At 41.6% G+C, this 18,014-nt stretch overlaps 1 protein-coding gene across 2 annotated transcripts; it reads right to left on the reverse strand.

Annotated features, from left to right (window-relative positions):
* Positions 1–423: 423 nt before the first annotated feature.
* LOC138617800 (phospholemman-like) lies at positions 424–13,969 on the reverse strand. Of its 2 annotated transcripts, none has more exons than XM_069693083.1 (8): positions 13,829–13,969; positions 4,977–5,033; positions 4,020–4,052; positions 3,774–3,797; positions 3,043–3,117; positions 2,890–2,926; positions 2,685–2,728; positions 424–1,154 (listed from the first exon to the last, which is right to left on the reverse strand). In XM_069693083.1, exons 2-8 carry the CDS (start codon positions 5,008–5,010, stop codon positions 1,135–1,137), a joined length of 267 nt encoding a protein of 88 aa, XP_069549184.1. In that variant the 5' UTR covers positions 5,011–5,033; positions 13,829–13,969; the 3' UTR covers positions 424–1,134. The 2 variants fall into 2 exon arrangements, with proteins under 2 accessions (XP_069549184.1, XP_069549183.1); XM_069693082.1 differs by having other exon boundaries at positions 13,833–13,968.
* Between the last annotated feature and the right edge of the window lie 4,045 nt (positions 13,970–18,014).

Consider the following 18,014-nt stretch of genomic DNA (forward strand, 5'->3'; position numbering starts at 1 on the left):
CTGCTATGTATGCTGCTCACTCTACTGCTACATTTTTAGTGCACTCAGGATTTAATAAAATATGCTTTATATTAATGTTGTTTTTTTTAAAGCATTTTATTACAATTGAAACTGTGAAAGTCCCAAAACATGAATTGATTTATTGTGCCAGATTAGATCTCTCAGTTCCTTTCTCTGCTGAGACCCTAACATTGGAGATTATAGGTTGCATACATTGTTAATCATTTTACACTCAGTCATGTTTACCAGTTTCCATCTTGGAAACAACATGAATCATCAACTATACTAAAGGATTAGCTGACTATCCTCAGCACACTATTGTCGAGTAATCAAAACCCACTTCAAACCCTTGACCCCCCCCAACACACACTACACACTAACATATGCACTCCAATGCTCAAAAGTAAAGTCCACAGGCCGTAGTTGTTTCAACAGTTATTTTATAGAAACATGACTCTGGGCAGTGCAAGACTCCTCCATAAAGCCAAACATGGAAACAAGCAGATTCTCCTGAATCAACCAACACTATTTACCCATGACTATGTGGATTTCATACATTTGACATGAAAGCATAGAGTGTTAGGTTGGTCACAGTAAGCGACTAATATCTACATCAATGTTTACCTTACACAGCACAGACAACAGGACTAGTGAGACACAACCTACAGTATGTGGGCGGTTTTTTTGGGAACAGGTTTGTGTTACTATTGTATGAAGTCACTTTTAATTCAATCAGTGAAAACTATTAACACAAATACAATATACCAGCGAATGACCAGGCATTTCATTTCACTCAGATGGCTGATTTATATCAAGATGTATTATTCACGTCTCAGGACCAAAAAACGGATTGAAATGAAAGTAACAAAAGTGTACATGTGTCCGAGTGTGGAAGTGTGTGTGTGTGTGTGTGTGTGTGTGTGTGTGTGTGTGTGTGTGTGTGTGTGTGTGTGTCAAAGTGCAGGCTGCAGATCAGTCAGGAAGCTTCACGCCTCCCATCAGGCGCATGCGGACTACTTTCTGTCGATCTCTCTAAATTAACAACAAAAGCGTCTTGTCAGATGTCAGGAATCCCGCTGATGCTCCTCTGTGTCATCTGTTGGCTGCAGGTTTTTGGCGCCTCGTGGTCGACATCTAGCAGTTGCAGGCACGACCTGCACGCACACACGTACACACTTTTACTTCACGATATTTCTACATGACTTTTCTCCTAAATTTGTCAGTTGTGCAATGAGAATCAAACTGCACTTTTATTGTACATGCATAACATCCATTACAACATTTTTTTCCTTATATCAATATTATGCAATTTTTTTTTTTTTTTTTTTACTTTTGCAAGTACCACGACTCACACTGTTAACTTTATTCCATTGTAGAAATAACTTGGATCTCGTGACAGTCATGAGAATATTTGGGGAAGTGGCTACTGAAGTATGTAAGTCTTTAGTCTGAGTCTTTTACAAACGCTGAAATACCAACAGAATCATCACCGGAAATGAGGCACCATAGCAAAACTTCCACAAGCTGTCATGTAAGAGTCATATTTCCTTTCAATATCTCATTCTCTGTATGTGGATAATGAGAAGAGAATGAAACACTGCTGCTCATTAAGTGAGAGAGAGAGAGAGAGAGAGAGAGAGTGTGTGTGTGTGTGTGTGTGTGTGTGTGTGTGTGTGTGTGTGTGTGTGTGTGTGTGTGTGTGTGTGTGTGTGTGTGTGCGCGCCCATGCAAGTGGAAACAGCCAATCAGTGCAGTGTGTCCCTGTGGGCTTCTGCTGAGTTGCTTACATGCCCCCCCCCCCTCACTCTCTCTCTCTCTCACACACACACACACACACACACACACACACACACACACACACACACACACACACACACACACACACACACACACACACACACACACACACACAACCAGTATCATCTACTTCGAGAGCCTGTGTTACAAACTGCATGTGAATGACGTGGGTGTCGTGTTTGAACCCAGCAGGGGATCTTTTGTAGCTACACCAATACATAAAGCAGCAAGATGGCCTCCCTCCTCTCCCCCTCCTCTCCCTCGTCTCCCCCTCCTGGACACCCAGAGTCCCACCACCTGTTGAACAGCGAGGTTCATGGCGTCCGAGTGCAGCACTGCTCCACTCTGTGTTAGTATGCGTGTGTGACATGAGGCTGTTTACAGTGAAGCAGATGGACAGAGTAAATATAACTTTAGACCTCGGCAGGGTACCAAGTCGGTGATGAAATGTTGAATTATTTGAAAGGGGAGGAAGCCGTGTATCTCGCTGCACTCATGTCAGCATGCACAGACAGGATTGTCTTTTTTTTTTTTCTTCTTCTTTGAGAAATTATAAATCCCCGTGGAAAGACAGCTTTAGTTGTTTAAATGACAGTTGACCTCTAAAGTAGAAATTTTTGCTCTGGCTTTATCTGTGCTGATCTTTTCTGTTGACATTGAATTAAGACAGTTTCCTTTATAGCTTAGAGGATGTTAGTCAAACTGAGTTACAGTCAAATGACCTTAAACCGGTGAATTCACTTTGTCTGAGGTTTCATGTCTTGAACTCGTCATAAACAAACTGTAGTCTTGGCAGCTGGGAGGTGGACTTGAGCTACTGGACCGGGATCATCTTTAGAGTCAGTTAATAAGGCAGAAAGGGTTTGTTTTGGTTGAATATACATTACCTTGATCGTTGAGCATCTGCTGAGCATTGCTTCCTGTCCTCCTTCTGCAAAGAGAAGAGTGGAGGGAGTGAGAGAATAGAAAAGAAACGTCTTGCATATTGCTTCAATAATAAAATATTAAGTGTAAAATGTTAGTTTGTAGTTTCTGTTGCAGTTAGACAAACATCTTTTTAATGTTTTACTGATCAACGGATCACAAGATCACCTCTTGTCTTGGTTGAACTTGCACCTGCAGTGGCCACCTAGAAGAAGAGAAGAGGAGCTTAGTCTTTATGATGTTCAGTGTCTCTGGGCTCTGTTCAAGTCTGTTTATGACTACACACATGATGTGTGTGTGTGTGTGTGATTTGCATCTTACTGAACAGGATGGTAATGCCGATGAGACAGAGGACAGCAGCTAGAATGAGGCCTCCAACACGCAGTCTGTGGTAGTCTGGACAAACAGTTCATGTTTACCATCAAGCAGCAGACACAAATACGTTTTCAGCTACAGCCTCAAAGATCTCTGTTGAATTCTTGTTCACGTCACCGGTGGCGATAAGCGGAAACGACTGCTGTTTTTGGACTTCCCTTTTCAGAGATGTAAACAGTGTCGCCTCTCTGACGTCAGTCAGTTTGGAGTTAAAGCGCGAGTTGAGCAGCGAGACTGCTGCGTTGATGATGAACATCGCACCACTAACTTTGCTCCGCTTGTGATTTGTCACCAGAGTGATGCTTCAGTTCACTCCGCAAATGTAAAGGCTTTCATCAGTGGACCGCAGGCTCGGTCACCCACTGTGTTACTACCTCAGTCTGAGATAGATAGCGACTTAACAGATGTATTTTAATAAAATCTTCCAGATAAGACATGCAGTCACTAAACATAAAGGCAAACTACCCGGTAATACAAAACAAAGAGGCGAGATGAAAAGCAATCAAACATCGAGTATTAAAAAGCGATCGACAACAACAAAAACGTTGACTATTTTGGCCAACAATATTCACAGTATATGTCAATTCTATTCTTCTTGTATATTTCACAGATAAAACAATAACTTCCGATGACTCAAATCATCTTAAATAGCAATAATAACAAATAAAGTGTATTACCAAAAGTAAAGGGGTCCTCCTCCGCTGTGGGAACAGAAATGAACAGAGTCAGTTTACTGATCGAACACACAAAGAAACAGCCACATGTACACCAGTGACATCACAAAGTAAACAGTACAAAGTGTGATGAGCACAAACAATGAGCTAGTTACTGAGTATCGACATGCCGCACAATCACGTCAATACAATTTAAACATTACACTCAATCTAACTTCATGTAGAAACATATTACAGTGCTGCACTCACGCTTCTGTTCTTCTGCAAACACCAGGGACACAACTGCAAGAGGTCAGACACACAAACACACGTTACCACGGCGACCCAGAGCCTGAGGCGTCTCATGAGGGTCGGACAGAAAATAAAAACATCCTATTGCTGTTATTTCAGCTACTACACAGACATGCAACATCTAAACACGGTCAAACATTTCCTTGTATTGTTTTCACTGTTGGAGCTGAACTTTCTCTCCATCGTTTCACTGGTACTGTTGAAGAAAGAAAGGTAAAGAATTTTCTGGTGTGTGAAATCGGTGGAAACGGGAACTATCAGAGTCAGTGGATTAAACACCTTTTAAATCTCTTAGATCTTTGCTGTTTCTTTTTTTCCTTCACCTGAAGGAGCTCTGGAGGTTCTGAGCTTCACCTTTTGAGCGCCGCAATCGTCGAGCACTTCATTTACCGTCTCACCAACAGTGTCAGGAAATTTGATGTTTTACAGTATTTTTTTGCTGCTTTTGTCTCGGACCTGCTGTCCGAAGCTTCAGACCAAACACAGGTGAGAGTTTTAATTACGTACGTAACATTCATCATACCGTAACAGTAACGGTGTGACATCATTATGTCAACGAGTCAGAATACGGCCTTTGTCACGATATGTGACATTGGCAGTAATATGGGACATATCATCACAAAGAATAATTTAAAAAAAATCATATTAAACATTATTCAGATATACAACATAATATGTCACACCCCTAATCTTAAATCCTTAAGGTATACAAATTTGTGCAATGTGCTGATGGAAGAAGCCTTCAGCAGTTTCCTGAAGAGGAAGTAAAGCTAACAGGTCATGAGTGCTCAGTGATGCAACATTAATATAGAGACTAATTTCAAGACAAAATCTATTCAGTCAATGATGTCGCTCGTATTGATTTTCTTTCTTTTGCTATGAACTGTGATTAAATGAAAAGACTTTAGGACTCACGTGTCATCAACACCAGAGCACAGATCTTTGACATCTTCAAGCTGGAGGCTGTTTTCACTGGAAGAAGAGTGGAAGCTTTAGAAACAACATTCAGTAAATAAGACATCAAAACTTCTATCAGCTGGCTGTGTGCTCCTTCATGTACACAGTTCATTCATTAACGAAGGGGAAATCAAACACATTTTACATGTGCATGTGTGTATGTATGTATGTGCGTGTGTGTGCGTATGTATGTGTGCGTGTGTGCGCGTATGTATGTGTGCGTGTGTGTGTGTGTGTGTATGCATGTATGTGTGTGTGTGTGTGTGTATGCATGTGTGTGTGTGTGCACGTATGCATGCATGCATGTATGTGTGTGTGCGTGCGTATGTATGTGTGTGTGTGCATATGTATGTATGTGCGTATGTGTGTGTGTGTGTATGTATGTATGTGTATGTATGTATGTGTGTGCGCGTGCGTATGTGTGTGTGTGCGTGCGTATGTATGTGTGTGTGTGTGCGTATGTATGTATGTGTGTGCGTATGTATGTATGTGTGCGTGCGTATGTATGTGTGTGTGCGTGCGTATGTATGTGTGTGTGCGTATGTATGTATGTGTGCGTGCGTATGTATGTATGTATGTGTGCGTGCGTATGTATGTATGTGTGCGTGCGTATGTATGTATGTATGTATGTGTGCGTGCGTATGTATGTATGTATGTATGTATGTATGTATGTATGTGTGCGTGCGTATGTATGTATGTATGTATGTGTGCGTGCGTATGTATGTATGTATGTATGTATGTATGTATGTATGTGTGTGTGTTAGTCACAGTGCTCTAAACTGGCTCGTACCAGCCAATAAAGTCAACAGAGACGTGATGCAACGTTTCTGTGTTTTCTGAGAGGCACTAAAAGGACTTAAACACACAAACAAGCGCTCCTCACTCTGAAGCACAGAAGAAATCTGATCAAACTCAAAGACACAAAGTGGTTTCTATCGCTCTTTTCTCTCACTCTCTCTTACACACACACACACACACACACACACACACACACACACACACACACACACACACACACACACACACACACACACACACACACACACACACACACACACACACACACACAGAGAGAGAGAAACTTGATCTAATGTTGATGTGCACAAAGTGCTCTGATGGAGCCTCAACAGAAGAATTAAATCTCTCCTGGTAACTGCATTACACCGCTGCCAGGTTACCCGATGTCACAACAGTCTAATTCCACCGTGCAGGATTTACCGTATGCACACATTTATGTACATGTAGTCACCTGCTGGGACTGTCCTCATTTGTGCGGCAAAGCTATTCCTGTCTAAAAAGGTTAATTTAATCGTACTTCCTCGAGTACATCCGTACATAGATAGAGAGCTTTGTGTTTCTTTTTAAAGTGCCATCACTCAGTGGAGATATTTTTATTTTCTATTGCACAATTATTATTACAAAACACAATAATTCCACAAATACCATGGTTAAGGAACAGATACATTTCCTGGTGTGTGCTGCCATGTTGAAGCAGCAGCAGCAGCAGAGGCACCATGTCCACCGGGAGGGGACACCTTCAGTAACACGGCAGTCATTTTCCACTTACTGCACTTTTCCATTTTGGGTGCACCGTAGTGAGGAGCAAACACACCCGTGGCACTTTCAAATAGGCATTTACACAGAGCCACGTGTGAGAGGCATGTTTAAAAGTGCAACAATCATGGATGACTTTAAATTAAAGTTGGATTGACTGGCTGTTTTTCTAAGAGCTGATCTGAACACACCCTGAACTGTCACCTGCAGTGTGGGAGCAGACAGTCAAATGAGTTGAAGTGCACTCGCCGGAGACCGCAGATACAGCTCACACTTTACTGCTGCATCTGTCTGACCTCACTGCTTTTTAGAAATGGAAAACATTTTCTCATCTTTATCTCCAGAATTTCTTCTTTGAAGGCGGCAGGAGCAACTGAAGGCCACACAAGTGAAAATAGTGACGTAGATTAAACTCTGTGACCATGTATGTGTGATGATGAAAGACAGATTACGATATCCTTTTTTCGATACCAAAGAAAAAGAAAGTCCAATCACATTTCAGTCAGTTTAAAGGCAGAGAATGTAACTCCGGTTGTTTCCTGCAGCTAGAGTTAACAGATATCCCCAAAACCCCTCATATGCAAGTTAGACACGACAATTTACCGATGTTCCCTGAACACCTCACATGCTATCAGTTGATGCTAACTAGCCGGCTGGGAAATTGTAATGAGCATTTTTAATATTGCTTTATTTATATTAAACAATCTAATCTACTAGTTTCAGTATCGTCAAGGATTTTTATGTGCGAGAGGAACCCAGAGTGACCTGATAAACTAGGAGATCACAATACAGGATGTCAGAAAACAACGTGCCTCGGCTGCTGGTATTTAGAGTTTGGCAGCAGGGGAGAAAGAGAAGAGCGTTACGAGTGCTTCTCTCCAGGTTCCCCACGGCAACCAGAGGAGACGAGGGGGGAATGTAGAGCACGGGAAACAGGCCAACAACCACAAGAGAATGGGTTACCTCATAATAAAGACAGAGAGGAGAGAAGGAGGAGAAACAGAGGACAGAGACAGAAAACAGGAGAGACAGAAGGTGAGACGGTTGAAAGGTCAAGCAGAGGAGAGAGAGTAAGATGGGGACATGAGCGAGTGAGATGGGGACATGGGACATGAGAGAGTGAGATGGACATGAGGAAAGAGGGGCAGGTTTAGAGGGTAAAGAGACGACTCCTTCCTGCTCCTATTTGTAGATCATATTGAAAAGCAAATGTTAGTGTAAGGTGGAGGCAGCAGGGGAGTACATGAAGGTACGTGTAGAGAAGACAGGAGTACATGAAGGTACGTGTAGAGAAGACACGAGTACATGAAGGTACGTGTAGAGAAGACACGAGTACATGAAGGTACGTGTAGAGAAGACAGGAGTACATGAAGGTACGTGTAGAGAAGACAGGAGTACATGAAGGTACGTGTAGAGAAGACAGGAGTACATGAAGGTACGTATAGAGAAGACACGAGTACATAAAGGTACGTGTAGAGAAGACAGGAGTACATGAAGGTACGTGTAGAGAAGACACGAGTACATGAAGGTACGTGTAGAGAAGACACGAGTACATGAAGGTACGTGTAGAGAAGACAGGAGTACATGAAGGTACGTGTAGAGAAGATATAAGTACATGAAGGTACGTGTTTGTCATTATTACAGGAGAGAGAAAGTCTGCTTTGACTCGAGAGCAAAAACCGATTCTATCAGGTGTTCAAGAGAAAGAAAAGCCAAACATCTGCTGACTCGGCACCTCACGTTCAATAATTAGGGATTTGTTTGCCGTTTCAGTTCATTATAAACATCAGTTTGAAGATGTCAGCTTTGGCTCTGAAACTGTGGCAACTACAGTTCACTCCTTTCTCACATTCAACAATAATAAAGGCATTAATCAATCATGTAAATAACGATCACATGCAGCCGTCACACAACGCTCACTATCTTTCACCGCTATGTAGTTTAGGGCTGAAATTAGCATTTATCACTATTGCTGATTAAATTATTGATTATTTTTTAACGTAATTGACATTCACATGTTGGTTTTGTCCTTTTAACAGTCCAACAACTCTGATGTTTTTATACAAAACCCAGAAAAGCAAGAAATCATCACGAGAAAAATAGATAGTTTGGTATTTTTTCTTAAAAACCATCAATAGTTACGGCTCAGTTATCGAACTGTTTCAGTTGCGATATAGTTTTATGCTACACACAACTTTATGACGAATATGTCCAACCAGCTGCTGATGATCCGTATTTAAAGGGCCGTTTGGTTTGTTTTGGCTCAAACTCCCCGCGGAGCTCCTTCTCCGCTCGGCCTGGTCCGGCATAAAGACGTTTCTGTTCTGGCTCCGTCACGCTCCTCCGCCTGTCTCCGACTATCCCTCGCTCTTTGTTTTCAGCTCTCGCAGCATCTCTCTTTTCCTTCCTGTCTCTGGGACTGTCTCTCGTTCGTTTGTCTCTCTCACTGTCTCTTCACACCCTTTGCCGTTTGTTTGAAACCACTGTTTCACAAAGCTCCCGTCTCCTCTCCGGCCTCTTTCGGCCTCTCCTCGACCGCTTCCCTTTCCCCGACACACTCCTGCACGTCCATGCTCTTCCACCCCTCTCCTCTCTATTGGTGAAGTCTTTTCCACTCATTTATTCCTTCCCATACAAACTCCCAAAGGCTCTCGAGGCCCGGAGTCACCTTCCCCCTTTCAATCCCACTCTTCTTCTCCTTTCTTATCCGTCAGCCAGTCACTTGGTCAGAAACCCAACACTTATATCCTCAGTGGGCCTCAACAGCATTTTACCAGCAAGTTTAAACAAATCTAAATATTTCAACCTGAACTAACAAGTTTAAATTCGTGGAGAGTTTGTGACCCAAATTGTCCAGCAGATGAAGATGGAGGTTTTTTTTTTGATTTTATTTTTCATGTGTTGAATAGACATGGGATTTGTTTCCTGACTTGTATCATTGGAGGAAAAATCACGAGGTGCTAAAAAAGCTCAGGGTTGGTCGTCTGTTGAATTTCAACACGGCATGTTTTTTTGGCACTCTGTATAGTTGTTGAGAAATTGATGAGTCAGTTAATTGTGAAAAATATGGACCGGTGTTTCCCAAAGCCTGCAACACAGCATAAAATGTCTCGTTTTGACCCAACTAACAGTCCACAACCAAAAGGTATTCAGTTCATCATCATGGAGGACCGAAAGAACCAGAAAACATTCACATTTAAGAGGCTGGAATCAGACAATTTAAGCATACTTTCATTAAAAAATGATTCAAAACAATTTATTGATTTATTGTTGCAGCTCTAACACACACGCACACACACACACACACACACACACACACACACACACACACACACACACACACACACACACACACACACACACACACACACACACACACACACACTTATGGTGGTATTTCAGGGTGTTTGTCCATAAACAGTCAAACTAAAGGTCCAAGAACAGGTTAGCTCACAGCAGTGAGTGTTTGCACTTACAGAAAAAAAGACTGTTTCCTTGTTGTCCCTGCTTGTAGGTGACGACACTCACAGTGCAGACAATCCTGAGTAAACACAACCACACACATCCGAGCCCTTTGAATCTCTCTCAGTCTCTTTACACTATTTTCTACGAGCAAAGTTTGGTTTTCCAGTCTAACAACGCATTCAATCATTCTTAAAGCTGCGTATCACCTTTAGAGTCACCGGGGGAACCGTCATCATATGGGTCTGTGGGATGACTTGTGTGTGCATGAAAAACAAACACAACACGTATGTATTCTACGCGGTGTGTTTGTATACGTACAAGTCTGCATATCACAGGCTAGATTTCTGCTTCCAGTACTCTGTGTGTTGTTAAATGTGGTGTGTGCAGCATGTAGGCATGTTTGACTGTTTCTATTTAGCCGACTCTCCCCCACCCACCTGTTTGAACGCTGGACATGGGTGTGTTTGTGTTCCTGTGCTGCACTACAAAGACAGCTGCCTATTCTCAGGGGCATTTTTTATTCCTAAATTAGAAGCGATGCATTCCAGCATGTACACACACACACACACACACACACACGCACACGCACAGAGAAAAGTGAACAGTGTTGGTGTGTGTCGTGCTCTGTGACAAGGAATTTGTTTTCACTCAGCTGAGACAGAGATGAACCTCCTTCTCTTTCACTCAGGAATTTGTAATTTTACAACCACAGTACAAGAAGTTTCTCTTGAACTGAATGCCCAGAAATGTAACCTCAAATGTATTCCTGAAATATGCAACAGCAGCCAGCTAAGTGATACTAAACAAAGATGATGTAAAGAGAAACAATTAAGCAACAGAGATAAAGGAAGTGACACGGAGGGTGGGAGGGGGGGGTCAGTGGTGAATAAAGAGAAAGAGGGGTGAAAAAGGAGAGGAAAGTCAATAAAGTTTATAAAAAAACAGAGAGTACAAGAGAGGGCGTGTATGAGGAAGAGGGGTGGCAGCCTCAGGGAACGAGGGAGGAAGGCAGGGAGAGGAGGGAGAGTGTGGTTGGGAAAGAGGAGGGACACGGAGACAGACAGAGGCCAAGAGGGAGGGGGACATACTGGAGCCGTGACTCACACATGGTAACCACAAGTCCAACAGGGAGAGAGGAGCAACACAAGACATGCTCCTCTGAAGTTACAGGACCAAAAGGACAACAGCACATTTACATCATTCTTCTCAGCTTCCATCCAGAAATGATTAATAATTCAAGTGTTTACCAACAGCTGCTCTGGCACACTTTGTATTAAACCTGAATATGTTCAGATTTTTAATAATGAATTAAAAATGATTCGCCTTGCCTCTGCCGAGCCGAGTCAAAGCTTTGTGGTTGCATATGGAGAGCGCTGAAGGTCACATGTCTGATATCAATTCATTGCCTCCTCGTTGAGGTTTCTAAATTTGTGAGTCACCAAAGCGATGTGAGGAAAGGTGAGAAGAAACAGCGCTTTGCGTTCCCCTCCTCCATCCTTTCAGACCGTTTCCAGAGTCGCTCCTCTTTTCTTTTTTTGTTAAAAGATCTGTGATCCTGTGAGGACAAACAGCTAAGTCTGTCTCACACCCGATACAGACTCCATCTTTCACCTTCTCTATCTCTGACACTTCAACCTCCCTGTCCTCGCTTTTCTTTTCTTTCATGAAGTCTTGTGACTACATGAGTGGCGTTAACAGCCATTTTAAGAGCCCGTTGTGTCCTCTCTCCTCATTGTCTCTGGACTGTTACATCAGGTCCTTCACTTTAACTATATTTCTCTTCCTCTTGTATTTGTCTGGTGAACCCACATGAGCCCTGATTCAGACTTTTTACAAATCACAACAGAGGAGGAGTTTATCTGTTTGGAGAAAGTTGCAGAAAGCTTTCCACAGCGCATGTTGGCTTTGGATCCAACAAATAAATTATAGTAGATCGAGAGGAATTTTGTCTGTAAAAAAGTTCTCTGATTCCAGCTTCTTAAATGTGAATATTTTCTGGTTTCTTTAGTCCTCTATGATAATAAACTATTGATTAAAAAAAAACCTGTATCTTCTGGTTCTTTATCTGGACTAAACAAAACATTTTAGATGGCACATTCAGCTTTGGGAAACAGCTGTCGACATTTTTCACCATTTCCAAACATTAATCAAATAAGTGATGAATAAAAAAATAACCAACAGATGAATGGACAATGTCAATAATTGTTAATTGCAGCCCTTATTTGGAGCACGATGATAACGGGAGAGCCCTCTGTTCAAATCACAACATCTGGACTGTCAAATGATTTTAACTGTGTAAGGTTTGAATTCTTGTGCTTTATGACTGAAATCTTCCTCTTTAACCAGAACAGTGTGTATCTGCAACCATAGCTCGCAGATACACACTCCTAATGTAAAACAAAGATTGTTTAACTATGCGTGTGCCATATCGAATTGTTCACAATAAAAATTGTATACTTTTTTTTATGTGATTCAAAAAATTCATATTGTGATAATGGAAATATTCTGACTTGCTCACGTCATACCGTGCAACTTACACACAGCAACAACAAGCATGGCTGAAAGAAACAACATTTATAGAGTCTGAATCTCTCTTTCTCTCTACAACGCTGAAACGAATAATCAACAATTTGCAGTAGTTTGTCATATCCTCAAGAATATTTGTCATCAAAGAAATACTGTGGTATTATTTTAGAGCCATATCGTCGCCCACTCCTAGTTTCAACCGTTTATGAGTCTCTGTCCTCTGATATCAGTTATCTGTCCGTGGCCTTTTTCCGAACACCTTAGTATATATAGGCTCCATTAATTACAGTTAAAAGTTGTAGTTGATTAGTTGATGAGCAATTTATTAATTAAATCACTTGACAAGACGCCTAATTCAACCACTGCAAATGCCCTATTTTCCACATACTTTCATAAACATACTGTTAGTAGCTAATAAGCAGCTGATTGATCCAACAATCCTCCTTGTCCTCCTTTCCTGTAGGCTGCAGAGCTAAATTTGACAACTCCTGTCCTTGTCCCGGTGGCACATAGCAGAGTGTTGCCACTACTGCTCTTATCAGGTGGCCTTTTCTCACACGCGCGCACGCGCACACACGCGCGCAGCGTGTAGTAGTTTGACCGCATCAAAGATTCCCCAGTGGGATGTCTTCATTGACAGGATGTTGGGTCTTGAGGGTTAAAATGTCTCCCAACTGTTGATACATGGGACTGAATAAATTCGTATTCCTATTATTTTAATGCCAGGTCTATTTATTTAGATCTGGGATAGTTCTAGGTTTTCCTCTTATATGGTGGGTTTAAACAAGGACCAAAGGTGGAAACACAAAATAGCAGCCATTACGCACATCTGCGCCGTTGGGCGCGTCCCGTTCAGTTGGGAAGACATGAGCTAGATATTATACATGCGTATGTTTTTATTGTACTTTTTAAAAAAAACAACCAAACAAACCAAAAAAAAACAACCCATGATGCACTTTTCTGTGGAAATATATCCCTTACTGATTATATTCGAGTCTTGAATAGTTTTAAATGAGCCGGTAACACAATAAGAAACACAGTGATTTTGCACGAGTTTTTCTTCGCAAACAAACTTGTTTAGAAAGTAAAAGCCAGTTTAAAATGTGACAGTGTGTTTGAAATTAGCCGAAGAAGAGCTTAAAACTATTTGACGTGACTGAGAAATCACACTTCAGGCTTCATTAACAAATTTCCGCCGCGGAAGGAAACATTTTGAGGGACAAAGCTGTTTGAAACGTGAGCTAATTTCTTTGTTCAACACTCACCCACCTCTGGCACGTTGTTTCTCAGCAGCGACAAACACGAGGAAATGTCTCACGAGCGGACGGACACGCGAGTCAAGGAGCAGCAGCTTCTCTCAGCTCTGTGCGCCAACACCCCGCCTGCACCGCCGTGACACTCAACAGGTTGGCTCGGTTTTAGGGGAAAAAAAATAGAAAGAAAAAAAAAAAAAAGGGGGGGAGGCAGAGTTTTGAAAACGCTACAGCTTTGTTGCTGTGTCCTGATCCCGGGTCGGTTTCTGGCTGAGAGGATTGGAGGCGGATGGCGAGGAGCGGGGCGTGGAAGGCTGATCCAGAGTCAGCTCAAACAGACAGGAGGAGAGGAGGATTCATTCATGTTTGCTTGTCGGGAACGAAGACGTCGAAGTTTGTCGGGATGGGCTGCGACACCTCGACTCTCTCATGGAAGTTACCGGACATGAGCAGTTAGAGGAACAACAAAACGACAACATCGCTGTCATAAAGATGGAGTGTAGTCACTTTATAGAAGCTATAATAAAGGAGCTTAAGGTAAACTGTTGGAGATCAATAGCTGCCCTTTTCAGTTACGGAGATCAACTAATTTATATCAAATTGATTCGATCTGCTGCATATAACTATGAAAAACAACGCTTAAATCTTAATTCTTCTTGTTTGGGATAATGACTTTTATTTTATATTAGGATGTGCAACAGTTTGCAACAGGTTGTTATGTTTTCTCTAATTCTTTCAATAGTTTGAGCACATGGATGATTAAACTCTGCAGTTAATCAGACAGCAAATCCTACAATATACAGGAGGAAATGAAGCTAACAAGGACATTGCAATCCCTATAATGCACCATCTCAGAAGCTATATGCGACATTATAGCAACAACTAAACTAAGCAGCAGATTTCAGACACGCTGTATATGTTGCACAGCTCCATGTGTACAGGCATACACATATTTGTCGAAATAGTTGACTTACATATCAGGACAGATCTGAACACACTGAATGCATTTTGAAAACACGAGGGCGGGGCTTCATTTATTTTATCTCACTGCATCACAAGTCAATCTATGAGGTCATGCTGCTTCAAGATGATGTCCAATTTCAACAGCACTTCATTTGAAAATAAAATCTTTGCACAGGTCTGTACACGAATAACCATCTGACCAGGTGTGTTCGCTCTCAACCCCTCTCCACGCACCCGATCTCTCCTCCCCTCGCCTGTCAGCTCTTCCTCCTGGACGAAACCGGTTTGTCAGGAACGATATCAGATTTCACTGTTGTCATCTTCGCCTTTTCTAAAAGGTGAGAGAGGAGGGAGGAGCGGCAGGTAACATGGCAGTGTGGGAAGAAAGAGATAAAGAGAGAATAAGAGGGAGTCACATGTTTAAATTTAGAAACACACAGCAATTATCAGGAGTTCAAAATGAATAAAAAAGCCTTACTTGTTGTTCCCGGAGCACCTGTTATCTGTGGAGACAAACGAGGAGGTGTTCAATCTCAGCTCAGCTACAGTAAACCACTTTTTCTCAGGTACACAGGCGTATTTTTCTGTGACTGCAACACTTACAAAGTACAACGCTGATACCTCCTGCCACCAACAAGCAGGCACAGATCAGGCCTCCGATTCGTAGCCTGTCATAGTCTGTTAGATAGTAATGGTAGAGGTCAATTCAAAAGAAAACATATCCAAAAATTAATAGGAGAATTATATATGATCTTGAAAGACAGATGCCTTAATTTTCAACAAATCACATTGGCATATTGGTAATCTGTTTTGTACATGTTTCAATAATCTGAGTGAATAAATACTGCACTATAATCGTGTTTGTTCTTGTGGGATAATAGACTGCAAATTGTAGATTGTAGGAAATAAGAGCACTTACTGTAAATAAATGGATCTGCAGACCCAACAACATGAGGAGACATAAGAAAAGAGACAAGCAAAATTAGTGACAAACTTTAAACAATCACATCACAAAGTGGCAGAGACTCACTTCAGTAAATTCAGCCCTAACGACTGGCGGCATGGCAACTAAAAACCTGGCTTTGTGATATATTATAACCAGTTGTTAATGTAAAAAGTGAACAAACTGAGGTTTTAAGGTTCTGTCTCATCTTTAATGATCTTCTGCAAACAGTTTCACACTCAAAAGTTTTGCCCAATGCTGCAGAAAATAAGCGTTTGTTGTGGAGAAGAAGAAGGTTTATTCACAAACCAGTTCCACATCAAACCAGTCTCATGACAAGATTAAGAGGAGGAAGAGTTTTGGCCTCACTTGCTTCAGTTTCCATGAAAAGGGTGAACAGCACTGCAAAAAAGTAAAACAGATAACATTTTAGAAAGTGGGATTTGTCCTGAAACAGCCAGTGGTCTCCTACTGTGCATAGTCGGCATTTTTAAAGAAATGAGAAATGATGGGATTTTTTCTCCTAAAACATGTTTTTATATTTGTACGGTGTCTGTTGTTACTTTTATTTACCTGCCATTACAGTCACAAGAGTGAGATGTCCCATCTTCAACACAGCTGAGCCAGATAGATAAACACAGAGAGAAGATGATTGTGAGACATTTTTCCCATCACTTTTCCCCCATTTCTCACAAACATGCGCACACCCAGCGCACACTTCGCCCTCTCTCCTCAGGAGGAACGTCCTTGTGGTGCGAGAGGTCAGTGTTTCGCCGGCAGGGATGCATTCTGGGTGTTTGGAGAGTAAACAGTGGATCATTTTTTGTTATGGGGCGAAACCCAGCAGGTCTCCTGACAACTTTCCTTCAGCCCGCACTCAGCTACAGAAATCTTCGTTGCACCCGGTCAAACACTGTCATGTCAAAACCTGTGATGCTCTTTGTGACTTTATAAAGTTACGTCTCATGTAGTATTCACATAGAAGAAAAAAGCTTTTCAGAGATATAAACAAGATTTACAGTTTTAGTGAAATGCATTCCAGAGTAAATATATGTGCATCATCATAGTATAAGTGTTATTGTTAAAATGGCCATGCACCAATGTCAATTTGACCTTTGTATATTATTACAAAACAATTTTTGGAGGTCATTGCAGATAAACAAAAGCCAACTGTTTGTCCTTTAATCTTTTAAAAACACTCACTGTAGCTCATTATTTAGCACGTCATTCTCCTTTTGGCAAGTAAAATGACTTTTTAGCAACCTCCCTGTCACCTTGAACTGACATTGGACGCCTTGAGTTGGGAAACATTCGCAGCATTTGGGAAGTTTTGCATTTTTCCTCCCCTGTTTGCTCTGCTCCTCCTCGGCTTAACGTAGTTTGACTCCAAGTCAGCGGTTGGATTTTTAACAACCCTTTCTGCTATTGAAACCATGCATAGCAAATCATGGTGGGCTTAGAAAAAGGCAAAAGACACCTTGTGCTTTTAAAGAATGTTTGTTATGTCTGGGAGGAAGATCAAATACCGGCTTTTAGATTTCAAACTGTTCAACATGCAAATTCTGGCAGAGAGTCACAGAGTGCACAAGCTTTTCAAGAAATGTTCATTAAATGCAAACAAAGATAATTCAGAAAGCTATGATCGTCATCACTTCTGTTACTTCCAGCGTGACTTGTTCTTAAACTACACTATCAGCTGGCATTACATCAGTCAAGGCCAACCAGGCCTTTGTCTTTCAAATGTCTGAGACGCCACTTCTCAGACAACACAACAGCAACACACAGAATGGAGCCGAGTTTTACGGAATCAGTAGATTTCATTCCTTTTAGTTGTTGTTATTACAACTTTTACATTTCAGAGCCCTTAACATCTCACTGAGGTTCATTCATCGTCCACTCTATTCTTAACTGTGTTAACAAAGTCCCTGCTCCTGGACAGCTGTCTTCCAAACAGATAAATCAAAAGACAGGAATGCCAGACATAAGACCACTGTGGGTCATGTTGCTCATGTCATAAATATGCAAGTAAAGGAATAATTCAAAAATTGTGAAATATCAGCTATCATTGCAAAATTATTTGCTATTTGATTGTCTTTCATCAAAATCTCCTGTGATTTCAAAGCATTTGTTTTAGTAAAAAAAAATTCATATGCCGCACACATTTCTGTCTGTCCTCGGTAGCCCAAACTGTGAATAACTAATAAATGAACCAAGTGACCTTGACCCCGACATCCTGACTCCCAACCTGCCTCGCTCCACCCTACTTGTGCTTACCTGAGCCGTCGGTTTAAG

The sequence above is a fragment of the Brachyistius frenatus genome, unplaced genomic scaffold (assembly GCF_029030835.1).
Source record: "Brachyistius frenatus isolate BFR_SWC_R1_liver_20210118 unplaced genomic scaffold, ASM2903083v1 Contig_14, whole genome shotgun sequence".
Lineage (NCBI taxonomy): Eukaryota > Metazoa > Chordata > Actinopteri > Embiotocidae > Brachyistius > Brachyistius frenatus.